The sequence below is a fragment of the Zootoca vivipara genome, chromosome 4, assembly GCF_963506605.1.
Source record: "Zootoca vivipara chromosome 4, rZooViv1.1, whole genome shotgun sequence".
Taxonomy (NCBI): Eukaryota; Metazoa; Chordata; class Lepidosauria; order Squamata; family Lacertidae; genus Zootoca; species Zootoca vivipara.
Genome location: NC_083279.1, coordinates 77,890,892 through 77,908,539, shown reverse-complemented (window position 1 = coordinate 77,908,539; position 17,648 = coordinate 77,890,892). Strand labels below are relative to the sequence as shown.

General features: G+C 41.9%; 1 protein-coding gene across 4 annotated transcripts in view; it reads right to left on the bottom strand.

Moving 5' to 3' along the window:
- The window catches only part of FLT1 (fms related receptor tyrosine kinase 1), a 110,231-nt gene that overhangs the window by 55,381 nt on the left and 37,202 nt on the right, over nt 1-17,648 (bottom strand). For all 4 annotated transcript variants that reach the window (XM_035114270.2, XM_035114269.2, XM_060273818.1 and 1 more), the window contains one exon: nt 5,132-5,246. In XM_035114270.2, coding sequence (XP_034970161.1) covers nt 5,132-5,246 — 115 coding nt within the window. The remainder of the gene's footprint in view (nt 1-5,131; nt 5,247-17,648) is intronic.

The following is a 17,648-nucleotide window of genomic DNA, read 5'->3' as shown; positions in this document are numbered from 1 at the left end:
TCTCATGATGTACTGATGACAGGTTACAATAAATTAGGTGTGGCACTGTGAGCTGTACCCCACAGGATGCCCAGAGGTCACTCAGCCAGCCAAGGGAGTTGGCAAGAAAAATACTGGAAAATGTAGTGCAACAGAGCAGAAGTTAATTCTTAACTTTTTTTAAAAAAAAATACTATTTTGTATCATGGCTTTAATATATTAGATGCAATCATGGTCAGTAGCAAAAATCAGCCAAATCAGGCACTGGCCAAGGGCCAAGGAGCTCAGAAGACTCACAGACATAGGTCTGATCCTGATGAAGTGTACATTTGGTTCCACTCACCAGCCACCCTCCTCCCCACTGGTAGCCTGGGACCAACATGTTGGACATGAAGGCATCACTCATGCAGACTATAAATCACTTGTGTGGAGCCCCTAAGATGCTGTCACCCCCACCTCTCTGTTTCCTACAACAGCAGAGTTTGGAAGCAGCTTATTGCACTTGAGGCTGTGAGGGTTTATCCACACTTTATCTTGTCTCACTGCAGTGTGTATTAAGACTCCCACCCCTGTGCTACACACAGTTATATAGGTAATTCAGATGGTGTTTTGCTTTGTTGTTGTTGTTTTTTAAAAAAAACAAAATGACATGCCAAGTATATAGAGCCCATCAAATTTTCTATAACGGATGGGGAACCTGTAACCCTCCAGATGGTGCTGGCTTGCAACTTCCACCATGTCAGACATGGCCATGATGCTGGCTGAGGCTAATAGGAATCAGAGTCAACAACATTACAGATTAGCCACCACTGTTCTATAACACTACCTAGAGGGTAGTGTAAGAAGGAGATTCTGAGGACAAATCTCATGTTGTTCGAAAACAGGAAGGGCATGGGAATGAGAACAGACACCGATTCTTAAATGAAGCTCTTGTATAACCTTTCTAACACTCAAATACTAAAATGTGGCATACTTCAAACTGGTATTCCGGCTATTTCCTCAAGGATAGATCTCATTCTTGCTCTGAAGGTTTGCTTACAAAGCAAATGTTTCCCTTGTTTGTGATTAGCCACAGATAAGATGAGCAAGTAGCTAACAATGGGAGCAATTATTTTGTAGCATAAAACTCTCAACATCACACCTAAATCACATCAATCTTTCATGTACTTGTATCTGGGCAAGTTTTTTAAATGCCAGTTGTTTGACATTTTAAAATACATTCTGGAATTCTGAATGCAGATTTCATTGTTAGCCATGCTAATATTTCCACTGGTCTGGGAATTCAGCTGTTCCCCTCTTGCCATCTCAGAAAATAACAGTACTTTTTGTGTAAAAAGAAACAGTTGTGGCTATAAGCAGTAGAACAGTGGAGGGTGTACACATGGGAGAGCATAGCTCCAGGATTTTTTTTCAGAGAGGTAGCAATGAAGGCATGTCCTGGGGTGAAGATAATTGGAAGACACTCCATATTTTGGCAAAATGAATGAGGTGACAATGAGACTTTTAATGTTATTTGTTAAAGATTAGCATATACCGGTAGGAAGTCAGAGAATGAGGAAAATAATTGAGCTACTTTACACTAGAAGTTCAAATGGCAACACTTATTTGCAAGATTGTTAGCATTTCTAATTGAAGCTAAACGAATAGTTTGACTACAGTTGCCCTTGCATTAGCAGCCTCAATGCTCTTAATGTGAGGTTGCTATAGAGGCTGCAGCTAATGCAGAACATGGCAATAAGGGTGGCTGTAAGAATAAACTATTACCAGTATATAACACCTTATCTGGGGGATCTACACTGGCTGATCTGCTACTAGTCCATATAAGATTTGATGCAACTTAGGGGCAGGTTACTTGAGAGACTGCCTTACCCCTTACCAGTTGGTCACTGTGTTTGTAGGAGGGTTACTCACCCAAGTCCCTAAAATATCAGAACCCTGATCCACAGTAACTTGGAGAAGGGTTTCCAGTGTGGCTATACCCATTTTGTGGAACAGCATCCCTGTTAAGGCACAACAGGTTTTCACCATTCTGGAAACAATTTTTTTTTGTTTCAATAGGTTTTCTAACTGGGTGAAATGATTTATACCTTAGGTGTTTATACTGCATTGTTTTAAATCAAGTATCTTTTTTGCACTGTTTTTAAAGCTATTTTTAGTTGTTTTCATGTATATAGTCTTGAGACTCATCTAGTAGTTGATTCATAAATACAATAAATGAATAATAAATACATTTCAGTTGGCTGAAGAACTTCTGTTAAATGTCATCATGTTTTTCCAATTGAACCTACACAGTAAGAAGTAAGCACCACTGAGGACTGCAGTCATAGTGACCCTGATAAATTGAGTATTATTTCCATAAAATGGATCAGCACAGGTGCCTGTATTTTTGTATTCTCCTTTGGGCATGGCTTTGGAGACTCTGTCACAATGATCTCCTGCATGTCAAAATTTACAATTACACCACTGGCTATAAACCTGATAGTTCAATATATCCCATCCCAATGGGATTTCACTGCCAGCATTGAAAGCACATTATTTTCCCCAAAAGAATTCTAGGAACTATAGTTTGTTAAGGGTGCTGAGCATTATAGCTCTGTGCTGGGAAATTACAGATGCCGTGATTATTTGGGGGAAATAATGTGCTTTGAATGTATGGTGTGTACACAGCCATAAAGGAGGAGCCATGTTAATTTATAACACAAAAAGACAAAACATACCCTGGCATGCTGGAATCATTCTGTACTGCTGTGATATAAACAAAGACTCTTGCCTACACAAGTTTCATTCCAAAATGGTAAGACACATACTGAAAAGCCAAACACCTGAGCAGTCATAGACATTTAGTTAGGTTTTATTGTCACCTTCTGACTTGTTTCTTGCATAGACTCACAGAGAAATTTGACCTGTGTTTTTACATGTCAGGATTAAATTGGATTTTGCTTAACTCTGTCTGCAACACTAAAGTCTAGCAACACTAAAGTCTAACAAACTTTGGTTAGAAGATGAATTTGATATCTCTTCTATCCCACATTAACAATAGTCAAACTTGACATAAATAGTCTCAAAGGAGAACCAAACTTGCCAAATCACTTCTGATCAAAGGGAAATTTCCATAGTAACACTCAGGCTGGTAAGCCACCCATCACTACCATTGCCAAAACATTTTAAATGTCAGAGCGAGTTCAAAACTATGAAAGCTTTTTGTTTGTTTGTTTCAATAGAATCACTCATGTCAGAAAAAAGCAGTTAGTCACTGCCATCTTTGTATCACCCATCCTCCAATTTTCAGATGTGCCAGTTGAATGAATCTCTACTGCTCTACATAAAAGTATGTTAACTTTATCAGAAATATGTTCAAGTATAGTTTTAAGAACTGATGAACCTGAAACAAAAGTAGAAAATCCCACTAGGGCTTGCAACAAATGTATGATTTGGCACCCGATTTGGGGAAAGTCCATTCTGTCATTTCTGCTTAATACAGAATTAGGTTCCCTGTTATCTGTAGTTTCTTCTCAGGGGTGGATCACTTGGGAGAGGACTTCCGCCTCCCCTTTTCCTTCCATGACTCCATCTGTTTCAGCTCCCTCTTCCACTTTCCACACTCTCTCTTCTGCTCTAGGCTTCCCTACCAACATGGAATTGGGCCACATGAGGAAAAGCAGAAGTCCACATGCAGATCTTTGGCAACAGATCCCCAGCCCTGCTTTAGACTATTGATTTATTGTTTCACCTGATGGGTAACTATTCTTCCCCAAAACAAAATTTAAAAAATCCTTCCAGTAGCACCTTAGAGACCAAGTTTGTCATAGGTATGAGCTTTGGTGTGCATGCACACTTCTTCAGATACACACTTCAGATGCACACTTCTTCAGATTTTGTGCATGCACACGAAAGCTCATACCTATGACAAATTTAGTTGGTCTCTAAGGTGCTACTGGAAGGATTTTGTTTTGTTTTGTTTTGTTTTGTTTTGTTTTGACTACGTCAGACTAACACGGCTACCTGGGAGCGGCCGCCGAGACCACATAACACCGGTCTTGAAAGATCTACATTGGCTCCCAGTACGTTTCCGAGCACAATTCAAAGTGTTGGTGCTGACCTTTAAAGCCCTAAATGGCCTTGGTCCAGTATACCTGAAGAAGCGTCTCCACCTCCATCATTCTGCCCGGACACTGAGGTCCAGCACCAAGGGCCTTCTGGCGGTTCCCTCGTTGGGAGAAGCCAAGTTGCAGGGAACTAGGCAGAGGGCCTTCTCGGTGAAACCCAGCCAGATGGGCAGGGTATAAATATTATTATTATTATTATTATTATTATTATTATTATTATTATTATTACCTACCTGTAACTATTCTTCCCCAAAACACTATCATTTGCTCACAAAAGCACTTGATTTAGCTAAGTCAGATAAGTTTGAACATGCTTCTCCTCTTTTTAATTGTCCTCATAATATAATACACTACCAGGAAGCACCAAAAGAGGAAGCACAAGTGAATACAAAATGGACCATATGCAAATCACTGCCATGGATATTTCTGGAGCATGTGTCTTCTCCTGGCTGTCACTGTGGCTCTGTGTGAAAATACTCTGTAGTCTTTTCCAGAATTGCCTCACCCTGGATAAAATTTCCAAATTTTTGTGACTAACAAAGTAGCATCACAACTATTAACAAATTAACTTAATAGCCAGATATGTGGGAAGTGGTGCAGAATGGTGTGCCTTGGAATTCAAAGTTGTTTGGTAAGGTTTGCAGTACTGATGCAATTTGATATCATGTAATAGTTTGTTCAATTTGACACATGTTTATTCTGTCCAGTCCCAGACAGCATCAAAATGAGAATTTAAGCATCAAAAGAAGCTTCTTCTGCTAATTTTTAACAGCCCCTTATCGAGTCACCAAAGGCACTCGATGGGACCTTATGGGACCAATCTGCTATTTGCACAGATAGCATGGCCAATATCCACAAGAACTGTGAATAGAATATGTACTTCCATAATGTGACTACAACACTGCAACAGAAATAAGTTGGGATTTGATTTCTGAAACCTCTTCTCAGCTGTGAAGAGACTTCCAGCAACTAATCATCCAGCATTAAGAACAGCTTATAGTAAGAATACCCAAACTTGAAGTACTTTATCTTTAAAATTACCATACCTTATTATTTCCCTCTATTATTGCTGTTTTATGTGTGATGGTTTGGATTCTGTTTCCAGTAGTGCTCCCAGGTTTCAAGATGAAAGGTCTCTCTGGGCTGGAGCAAAATTCATACCTATGATGGGAGCAATGAGAGTGAAGTAAGAGTGAAGTAGGACATCAAATTGGTAAGTCATTTCAGACAATGGGTTGCAGTTGGGGCCCACTGCACAGGCTTAATTATGAGACATCCACAGCTAAACAACTTAAAACATTGGTTAGTTATACACTGTAGTATAGATTTTATGCTATAATCTGAATTTTATCCCTCGCACAAATCTGAGCATGTTTGAGGTAAAGTGTAATATGTGCATTATGTGCCTTATATAACCTAAAGACATGTGCAGTATGCACGCAGTATGCACACACACACACACACACACACTACACACTACACCACTAATAATAATAATAATTTATTATTTATACCCTGCCCAACTGGCTGGGTTTCCCCAGCCACTCTGGGCGGCTTCCAGAAGGCTATTAAAATAATCTATTAAACATTAAAAGCTTCCCTAAACAAGGCTGCCTTCAGATGTCTTCTAAAAGTCTGGTAGTTGTTTTTCTCTTTGACATCTGGTGGGAGGGCGTTCCACAGGGCGGGTGCCACTACCGAGAAGGTCCTCTGCCTGGTTTCCTGTAACTTGGCTTCTCGCAGCGAAGGAACCACTCATTAAGTTTTCCATGTACAAGTCATTAACATGTGAAACACATGGACAAGAGTTGGGTTTCATTTACCAAAGGAGGGTTTTGAAGCTCAAGTAAGAAATGTTTAAAATATGAAGTCTCCAGTTTCTTTATCTGATTTACACTTGCAATCGAAATTACGATATTCAACTTCCATCAGGTTTATTATCAAAATTTACAGATTTTCAGCTCTTTGCTATTGAAATATTAACACAATGGATGCTTCAAGTGGTTTCCCCAAATTCAGCTGAAATTGCAACTTATACTGGCTTCTCCAGTTTCACTTTTTTAACCCCTTCATTGCAAGCATCTTTAGTACTTAGTAGAAAAGCCTTTGTTGCTATGACCTGCTGCAAACAAGATGCATAGCCAGACAGCAGTTTCTGGCAGCATTCCTGAGGAATCTTAGCCCATTCCTCATGAGCAATGTCTCCAGTTCAATAATATTGGGTCTGCGTGCTGCAACCGCCTTCTTCAAATCCCACCAGAGATTTCCTATGGGGTTCAAGTCAGGTGACTGATGACAACTGTAGAACCTTCCAGGACTTCTTCTGCAACCAAGCCTTGGGGGAATTTGAGGTATGCTTGGGATCATTGTCGTGTTGGAAGGTCCAAGGATGCCCAAGCGTCAGCTTCCTCACAGACGTGTTTCCTCCTAGGATTTCCTGATACTTCAATGAATCCATCCTGCCTTTCATAAACTTCAAGTTTCCAGTGCCAGAGGATGCAAAGCAGCCCCACAGCATCACCAAGCCACCACCATGCTTCACTGTAGGCAGAGTGTTCTTTTCAGCATATGCTTCATTCTTCCTCATCCAGATGCAACACTGATCCATGGGGCTGAAACGTTCCAGGTTTGTTTCATTGCTCCACAAAACAGAACCCCAAAACTTCTGTGGCTTATTTATATGATTTTGAGCATATTGGAGTCAACATTTTTTGTGCTTTTGGGTCAGTAGCGGTGTACATCTTAAGAGTTCTGGCATGGAAATCTGTGTTTAGTACGTGCCTTGATGTGCTCACTGAAACCTCAGTGCCTGCTGCCACCAGGTCTTGCTGCAGCTTTTTTGCAGTCATTCGAGAATTTTCCCCAGCCTGCCTTCCCCAGCCTGCCTATTATTTATACCCCGCCCATCTGGCCGGGTTCCCCCAGCCACTCTGGGCGGCTTCCAACGAAACATTAAAATACAGAAATCCATCAAATCCATTAACCTTGAACTTGTGAAATATGCTTCCAATGGTGTCTCTAGGAACATTCAGTGCCTTCACTATCTTTTTGTATCCTGCTCCTTGTTTGTGAAGGGTGATGGTATCTTCTCTTACCTTTTTGAACCGTTCTCTTGACTTAGCCATATTTCTAGCATGCAGCCAAGTTTGACACTCAGCAAACCCAACTCAGGTATTTCATGCGTTCCAGCCCAAGCACACCTGGTGCAACTAATGAAGCCCTTGATTAGTTGCATCAGGTGTGCTTGAGACAACACCTCTTGCATTTGTGCGGTTGTGAGAGGTTGAATAATTTTGATTACAATTGTATATCCCATTCTATTGCATAGGCTAACAGTGACATACAACAGCTTTTCTAAATGTTAATAGTTTGTCTCCAAGGGGGCTTACAATCTAAGAATCTATCCAAAACCTTATTTAAACTCTGTCATGATACAGAAGGCCTGTTTGATTTCTGGTCAAGTGTGAGACTGGGATCCAAATTGGCAGTACTGTATTGGGAACGGGACAAATGTGTAGAGTTAACAACCAGATCTTTCTGTATAACTGCCTATTCCTCAGAAAAAATATCTGTTAGTATTAAGACAGATTCTCCCTTCCAATGCACTCTCTTTTTTTAACATGGAAAACTTGCTTATATTACTCTTTCTTTTGTTCCATGGTTTCAAAAACTAATTAACAATATGAGAATAGCCCTGTTCAGGCATTCATCATAGTCAGTTTTAAGTAAAGGTAAAAAAAAAAAAGGTAAAGGACCCCTGGACGGTTAAGTCCAGTCAAAGGCGACTATAGGGTGCGGTGCTCATCTCGCTTTCAGGCCCAGGGAGCCAGCATTTGTCCACAGACAGCTTTCTGGGTCATGTGGCCAGCATGACTAAAATGCTTCTGGTGCAGTGGAACCCCATGACAGAAACCAGAGCGCATGGAAACGCCATTTATCTTCCCTCCACAGTGGTACCTTTTATCTACTCACACTGGCACGCTTTCAAACTGCTAGGTTGGCAGAAGCTGGGACAGAGCAACTGGAGCTCACCCCATCAAGTGGATTCGAGCTGCCAACCTTCTGATCGGCAAGCCCATGAGGCTCAGTGGTTTTAGATCACAGCACCACCCGCATCCCCAGTCTTAAGTAAACATACGAGGGAGGCCTGTGGGAATAAGCAAATAAGCTATGCCTGTCATCATTCTTGTCTTCTTAACACTGGATGTGAGCATCTGAAGATGGCTGATGTCTTCTATTTTTTATATATACTAAATTTGGAATAAAGCCTCACAAATTGTGAAAATATGGAAATATATGTCAAAACATTTTAAATGTCTTCAATCTTGTAGAGGGGAAGGAGAATGCCACAAAGTATTGTTGATTATGAAATTTCAAGAGTGGGCGGGAATGCTGGTTATGTTACATAATGTCCTGGCTCTTAATCAGCCTTGATGGAACTAATTTATTGTCTTAAACCTAATTTGATGCATATGGTAATAAGTCTATTGGAATGATTGTTACATTGTGTCATCTCTTTACATTCTTTTGGAGAGGGATTCTTGTTTTGTTTATATCTAGGTGTTCACAGTTCCGCTTTGAATGGTACAGCTTTGACTTTTTTCACTTCTCAAGACCTGGGTGCAAGCTCCTTCAAAACAAATGAATCAAATTCCTGCATTAGTAAGTTACTTTCATATGTAAATCATTGCCTTCAGAAAAGTAGGATTTAAAACCACAAGTTTGTGATCTAATAGCTGGCACTGATCAAAGAAGTACCCATCCTTGCCTAAGGCATTAATTTCCTCAGTCCTTTATGTCACTGAATGAAAGCAGTACCTGATCGTTTCATGCAGCACATATCACAACTATTATATGCAACATCCATTTGGATAGTAGGGAATTCTACATAGAACCCAGCAAAACAAGTGAACAAGGTTACTACAGTAGCACTACTTGACCAAATGTGTTCTTGAACTGCTGAACTCTTAGCAAAAATGACATTCTACCTTTTTTCTAAAGTAATTTAATTATTTTGAAACCCTAATTCTTCAACTGCCCCCGTGTTTAATCAGGGTTTAAAACCCTTATTAAACATCTGGTTGGGGAGTCAGGTGAGGGGAACAAAGGCCTTCTGCTTCTCTCTCCTCACTGCCAGACCATCCAATTTTGGCAGCCCAGATAGCTCCAGGTGGACTTGATCTCATCTGGGGTGAACTGAGGCTGCTTCAACTCAATTCAAATCCCAAGTCAACCCAAATAAGCCTGATTTGGTTCAGGATCTGGAATTTGGCCAGATCCAGTGCACAGCCCTAATTCCAGTTACTACTAATGCAGTATATAAAATAGTCATTTTGACTCAGAATGTTATTTTAATGCTGTTTTAGTTCACTGTATATTACTGTTTTATGCTTTTATTTTGTAAATCATCTTGAGAAGGTTGCTACCTCTAAAGGGAATATAAAAGTACAAGCAATCCTTGTTTTGCACAGGGGTTACGTTCCATATTCCTGTGCATGTTGGCGTGGCCCACATAAAGTATTCCACCTTGCCCCACCCCCGTTTTGCCCGCTCCCATTCAATCCTTATGTTTTAGTGATGTTTTCGGGTCACTTCTGGGTTTGGCGCTGTGCGCACACGCACGATCGCACATCAATTGGGTGCAAGTAAATCAATCGTTGCCTATATTTTAATTTTTTTTAATGGCATTTCTTTCCCCAGTTCTCCGAGATTATATGAAGATGGTACAATTTCCCTTATTTCTTTATTTCAGTGTTTTCCACTAAAACAAAGATGAGGAACTTGTGACTCTCCAGATATTGCTAACCAACAAGTTCCATGATTCCTGACATCTTGACTGGAAATAATGACTTGAAATAATGTCCACCCGCATCTGGTAACTATCTCATTATTACAGTCATTCATTGCATTTATAAGCCACAAGATAATCTACAGATTTCCCTGTGTTAGACTGATCCGGGGTCAGTGTGTGATACATAAAAGAGCACAAATTGTTTTTAAAAGCTTGTTTCACAAAGAATTACATCAGTTCAGTTACTGAAAACTGTGGCTTGAACTAATTAATTCACAATGATCTCTAAACAGAGGAAGAGCACACACTTTGCAAACATTAGATCTCCATGTCAATTGCAGTAATTATCTATCTGAGGAAAGTATACCCAGGAGACTGTACTAACCTAAATGGACCAAAGGTCTGACTCAGATATAAGACACCTTCATACCGGTATGTTCAAATTAGCAAAAATGCCTCAAAGAACATCTTTAATGCATTAGAAAATTCAGAGTATGTTGCTATCAAAGAAAAGGTGCTGATGTAATTGGGGAAAGCTCCCAGAACAGTTGCGCATGAATGCATGTACTTTCTAAATAGTATCCACTTAATGCAGAACTTCACCATTGAGTACAATACACTTCTGATAAAAACACATCCAAACAATTACAGTAAAAACAAACAGTGAAAAGCCTAAGTGCAATGATTTGAACCAAGCAAAGGCAAACAGATAATATAGGACCAAAATTAAACTGCTTTAAGCTCCTTTAATTTCATCAGGAGAGAGTTGAGCACGTTACCATCTATACAAATCTGTACTACTATAATACAGTAATTCTACACACTGAGTGCATAGTTTACAAATTATGGGCTTTTTTAAAAAAAAATGCCCATTTGTTCCTTATCCACAAGAAATCTCATAAAATCCCATAAAACAAATCTAATCATCTACAGTATATCAAAATACAAAATACTAATTAAAAATACTAAACATAGAAGATGGATCCAAACAGCTACTTTCAGTTACCCAGAGGGTTTGATCTGCCCAAGGCTGACCTTTCTGCCCCTTTTAAAATTCTGGTTGCGGGGAGTAGAACTGGATAACATACAATGAAGGGTTACAAAAATAGGTGCCGACAACAAGGAGACGGCTTACTGTAATGCATAACATAAGAAAACAATGAAATCTTAATAATATTAATATACCTTACACTTAAGAACAAAATAAAGATTTGACATAATAGGAATTTTGTTTTTTAAAAAATATTTTATTTTTTTTGCAAGGGGGGGCAAGTTTTCCTTTCCCATCACATTGATGGGTTCAAAAAAGGTCAAGACAGAACTACCAAAGGGTATTAAATGTAAAGGGACCCCTGACCATTAGGTCCATTCGTGACCGACTCTGGGGTTGCGGCACTCATCTCGCGTTATTGGCTGAGGGAGCTGGCGTACAGCTTCCAGGTCATGTGGCCAGCATGACAAAGCTGCTTCTGGCGAACCAGAGCAGCACACGGAAATGCCATTTACCTTCCTGCTGTAGCGGTACCTATTTATCTACTTGTACTTTGACATGCTTTCAAACTGCTAGGTTGGCAGGAGCTGGGACTGAGCAACGGGAGCTCACCCCGTCGCGGTGATTCGAACCACCGACCTTTTGATTAGCAAGCCCTAGGCTCTGTGGTTTAGATTACAGCGCCACCCGCGTCCACCAAAGGGTATTATTTTGCCTTAAAATATGTAACATGCTTTAAAATATGTAACATGCTGATGGAAGCAGTGATTAACCAGGAGAGAATAAATAGCCAAGTGGGAGAGCATGGCAGGGACAGAAACACCTCATCTTCTTCAAGGGAACTCAAATGTGTAGGAGATGTGATCTAGGGTGGTCATTTATAAATTACAAAGAATGTGGAAATGCATCACCCCCAAAATGGTCAAAAAAAGGACAGCAATTTGCATACAAGGTTATATGTACAGTTGCAATCACAGAAGTAATTATTCTAATTTCAATAAAAATGCAATCCATCTCACCATAGAGGAAAACTGTGCCAAGGTAATCTGTGTATCTGTTCAGTCTGCTGTCCAGGTACTAATAACTAATAGGCAGCTTTGAGGCCCCTGCTCTCCCTTCTTATAGTTCTTTGCTTTTAAACTGCACTTTGACTGGCAGGTCTTAAAATAGAAAGATATATGATGACAGTGTGGATGGAGAACATGGATCTTTAGGTCTACAGTCAGTTATTCATAATCTAGCCAGGCTCTGTCCAAGTAGGATCCGTCCCAGAACGTTCTGCTGGCACAGAGAAAGAGTTGGGGTTCATAAAAAAACACTGGGAGCTTCCTCACATCCCAATCCCAATCTTCTCACAACTGAGAGCCAAGGTAAAGGCAAACAAGGTCTGCACTCCCTGTCAAATCATTGCAAAAAAGGGTGTGTGTGTATGAATTCCCTAAGTCTACTTATGGAGATCATAGACATTTTGGCACTCCAGGCAGACCACAAAATGGTGTCACCCCCTGACCAAGAAAAAAGGGGAGAATGAGGATCTGCATCAGGAACAAAGGGAGAGAATAAAAATCTACATAAGGGACAAATGGGTGAGTGACGCTCTAACCTGAGAATGAGTGGGGATGGGGGATCAAATCAACCATATCCAGGGGTGAAACAAGGCTTTATTTCCCCCGGGTCAAAGTCCCAGTTTGGCAACTCCACACACACATTAGCGTACACACACGCAGAGGCTGGGACCTTAATGGCACCCCTCTAGAGGCTTTACTCAGGGCAAAAAAATGTGGCAAGCCCCACACCATAGTTGCAGCACAGTTGAAGTGGGAATCAAAAGGTATGCGGGGGGTGGGTAGGTGGGCTTGCTCTGAATCACACTGGGCAAGTGCAGACCCTAGCAGACCCCAGATGGCAGCCCCTACCATTTCCTCCAGCGCCTCCTATTTGCCAAGAGGCCGCTCTCGAAGTGGCACTGGCAGGGTGGCTAAAGTCAATGAGGCGTCAGATCTAGCCTCCAAGGAGTATGCAGCAGTGGTGGCATCAGCAGGTGATGCATTCCTTGGAGGACGGATCTGCTGCCCCAGTGTATCCTGCTACCCGAGGCAGTCACCTCACCTTGCCTCATGAGTGAGCTGGCTCCAATTACAGCTAAGGCAATATTTGAACCAATGTCTTTCTTGTTCATAGCTCAGTAGCCTTGCCACTGCACTGCACCAGCTTTCATATTCACATGTTCAAATTTTAATATTGATATTTCCAATTCAGTCTTCTGAGGTTGTTCTGACCTTGCATAACTGGTTGGAGGTACAAAGTCCCTTGATTTTTAATATGTGGTGCTTTGGGGCAGAAAGCAAGCAAGCATTTGTGTCAAGGGCAGTTATGTGGGAGATGATAGAATTCTGTGAATGTATAAAATCCACCATGACTTGTTCTGGTTTCACTATGAGTCACCTGGAAATATTGGGAAAATGCATTCATTGTGCATTGTGATACTTAACATTGTCAATCATGGCAATTAATTATCCATGTATGATAAATGGGTCATCCTGTTTGCCAATCAGAAGCATGTATTAGCTCACAGGGATGCCCTGTAGCTGGAAAGTATCCAAGAAAAAAAGAGCCGTGCAACAAATGGTGAATATTCAAAAACATTTGAGGATTTTTAAAAAATCCATGCCAACAGCACTAATTGATCATATTATTACCCTACACAACCTGGAAATTGTGTACTGTAGACACAGTGGACACAACATATGCATATTAGTTCACAGAATTTAGTTAAAAATGTGAATCACAAATCTCACTCTTACTTTGCTGTGCACGCAAACTTGCAACTTTTGTGCACATGTGCATGCTTAGGGATCTGATGGCCAAAATTAGAGAAACAAGCTATCACTTTGGGAAACCAGAAGTCATTAATCCCAATTTAGATTTCCACAGATATTTCCAGAAAGGGGAAGGAACGGTCAGAGCTGTTAATCTGACACTCCGATTCCCGCCCCCCGCCCTCGGCACTTGCTGTGTAGTAGTTTTGGACATTTCCAAAGAAGGATCCAATATATGATGTACACATTTACTGTGTGTTGGTGTTATAAATCTGTTTATGCATTCCATATGTCGCTGAACCTTAAAAGTGCTTAGGACATAGATGAGCTATTGAGAATAACTGGAGGACAGAGGGAGGATGGGGGAAGAAAGACGGCAAGGCTCTAAAGGATACATCATACTCTTAAGGAAGTAGATTGTGCCATGTTTGAAGATGCAAAGATAATCACTGTGCTGGGAACCGTCTTATATACAGGAGGAAGCCAAACAACAAGAGGAAAGCAGTGTATGCTCCTAATTTCGCACAGGAAGCTCCCAGCACCTCCTGCTTAAGTTAGATAAGAAAACTCCCATGGCCTATTCTGGACAAGGCCACTGCTATCACCCTTAGCTTCACACTGTCCTCTCCCTACTCCACAGTTTGCTCCCTTAATGAGATCTTACCTCTACTTGCTTGCAGCTTGCCAAGCACAATAGCATGATATATTTATAACCATGGAGAGGGAAGTTTTCCAAGCTAAGAGTTTACTACATGTCACCTTGTCAATTCAAAATAAAAAACAGCTTCTTGATTGAAATGAGTAGCTTTATTACCGCTAAGTGATAGATTCAAATTACTGAATGGGTTTGGATCACAGAGAAATGTATAACTGCTGCTCCAATCTAGTCTCATTATATACCTCTTACTTTATCAGAACAAAATTTCAAAAAAAGGAACAGTCTCAGTCTCTTCTTCTTCTTTGACGATCACTCATATCCAAGTAAGATTGTCTTCCATAAACACGGTTTTAACAATGGGTCCGTAAGTGACTGTGGGGGCCAGTTCTCGATCCGCACATCCTTCCACAGTGGGGACATCGGTCTATACAGTGCTATGGGGGTAATTCCTTCTTGGGTAATCTGGCTGCATGTGCACACAATCCAAGGTATGTGCTTTGTAGAAACTATACCTCAAGGACCACCTCTTCCACCTGGACCCTGAGATCATCCTCTGAGGCCCTTCTTTGTGCGTCTCCTCCATGAGAGGTCTGGAGGGTGGCAACACAATAACGAACCTTTCCTGCAGTGGCTCCCTGTTTGTGGAGGTTCAGCTGGGCCTTCATTATACACCTTTAGGCACCAGGCAAAAATCTTCCTCTTCTCCCAGGTCCTAAGCTAATTGAAATCCAATGCCTTTTAATACATTTTTTGTTCTTATTTTTATTGTGTTATTTTGTAGCAAATAGAAGGGTAAGAAATGGAGGTAGTGAGAGATTTTACTTTCTTGGGTTCCATGATCACTGCAGATGGTGACAGCAGTCACGAAATTAAAAGACGCCTGCTTCTTGGGAGAGATGCAATGAAAAACCTAGACAGCATCTTAAAAAGCAGAGACATCACCTTGCCGACAAAGTTCTGTATAGATAAGCTATGGTTTTCCCAGTAGTGATGTATGGAAGTGAGAGCTGGACCATAAAGAAGGCTGATTGCCGAAGAATTGATGCTTTTGAATTATGGTGCTGGAGGAGACTCTTGAGAGTCCCATGGACTACAAGAAGATCAAACCTATCCATTCTTAAGGAAATCAGCCCTGAGTGCTCACTGGAAGGACAGATCATGAAGCTGAGGCTCCAATACTTTGGCCACCTCATGAGAAGAGAAGACTCCCTGGAAAACACCCTGATGTTGGGAAAGATTGAGGGCACAAGGAGAAGGGGATGACAGAGGATGAGATTGTTGGACAGTGTTCTCGATGCCACCAACATGAGTCTGACCAAACTGCGGGAGGCAGTGGAAGACAGGAGTGCCTGGCGTGCTCTGGTCCATGGGGTCACGAAGAGTTGGACACGACTAAACAACAACAACAATTTTGTGGTTTTTATATTGTGATTTTATGTTGTGAGCCTCCCTAAGATATATGGGTATAGGGCGATATACAGATTTAATTAATTACCTTAATAATATCAGACTGTGGGAGGTCAGACAACCTAAAATATGAAAATAAATATAAGATGTTCCCCACAATGAAGGGCACTTGATAAGTTTAGAAAAAAGCACAGCTATATATCAAACATGGAAAGAAAGCTAGAAGAGTTCCTTTCCACAGTGTTTTAGTCTGCCCCACTTGCAGACCTATTGCTTTACTTTTTTCATAACTTTTAATTTCAATTCAATTTGAATCATTCTACAAAAATTACAAGGACATAGTTGGCACTCCTGCCAGTGAATGACCTTGGAATGGCCCAAGTTGTCAGTTCACATGTGCCATGTCAGAGGACCTATTTTGCCAGAACTCTACAGTGAGTATTTCTGAGAGCAGACTGCTTTGGAAAACCACTTTTCACCAAAGTATCAGTGCAATTTTTCAGAGTACTCCCTCTGAAATTACAGTTTATGTGAGCAGAACTGCATATTCACACATAGTAGCCACCTGCACCAGCTTTAATACATTGGGGCACTGGCAATCAAACCAAGTCACCTTGGCAGTGTTCCAGTAAATGCCTGCTCCTTCTTTAACCCTACGCAAGACACTACAACCTCTCAAGGCTCATTGTAGCTGTTATGCTCCTTTGCTTCCTGAATCAATGAGCTAATGTTTCTAAATGCAATGAGATTACATGTCCTACTGATTACTCAGCACCCTGATGTCTGGTGCTTCAATGGACTCCACCATGCAGCTGAATACAGTCTCCTGCAGTTTCCCAGAAACTGCTATGTCGTTTATACGCTTTTGTGCATGGATGATCATTATATATAACCAGCTAAACATGGGCGTACCCAGGATCAAAACTAGGGGGGGCAAGGGGAGGGGCCAAGGCACGGAAGGGGAGGGGCCACAAAGTGGGCGGGAACGGCGAACTCACGCTCCGCCGGGCTGTGCCCTTCCCTAGAAGCAGGGCTGGTGGGCGGAGGCGGAGCCCAGCCCAGCGGAGCGCGAGTTCAGCGTTCCGCCCGCCGCACCGCGCTCTCTGGTTCCCCGCCGCGCTTGGCCTTGCCAGAGGGTGCGACGGGGAGCTGGAGGGAGGGCGCAGCGCGGCGGGCGGGAACGGCGAGCTCGCGCTCCGCCGGGCTGTGCCCCTCCCTAGAAGCAGGGCTGGTGGGCGGAGGCGGAGCCCAGCCCAGCGGAGCGCGAGTTCAGCGTTTCCGCCCACCGCGCCGCGCTCCCTGGTTCCCCGCCGCGCTTGGCCTTGCCTGAGGGCGCGCCGGGGAGCTGGAGGGAGGGTGCGGCGCGGCGCGGCGGGAATGGCGAACTCGCGCTCCGCCGGGCTGTGCTCCGCCTCTGCCCACCAGCCCTGCTTCTAGAGTAGGGCAGCTGCCCTAACTTGCCCCGTGGTGGGTACGCCCTTGCAGCTAAATGCTAAAGTTTAATTGGTGGAGGATGAATGAAGAATTCTTGTCCTTTCTTCAACCACACTCACCTATGATTGCATTTTTGCACCCTTCTGCAAATGAGCTCACAATGGCTTACATGGTTCCCCATCCCCCTTTTTACGCTCCCCTTTTTATGCTCACAACAACCCTGTGGGATAGTTTAAGCTGGAAGATGCTCACAGGCCCAAGTCATTCAGTGTCTGAGTGGGGATTTGAGCATGAGTCTTCCTAATCCTATGCCCTCTTACACTCTGACCAAACTGTGATGCACTTCAATATATATATATATATATATATATATATATATATATATATATTGTGTATAAAATGCATACAAAAATGTGTATTATTTTTTTTAAAAAAGTTTAAAATGACATGCATTTTCATGTTG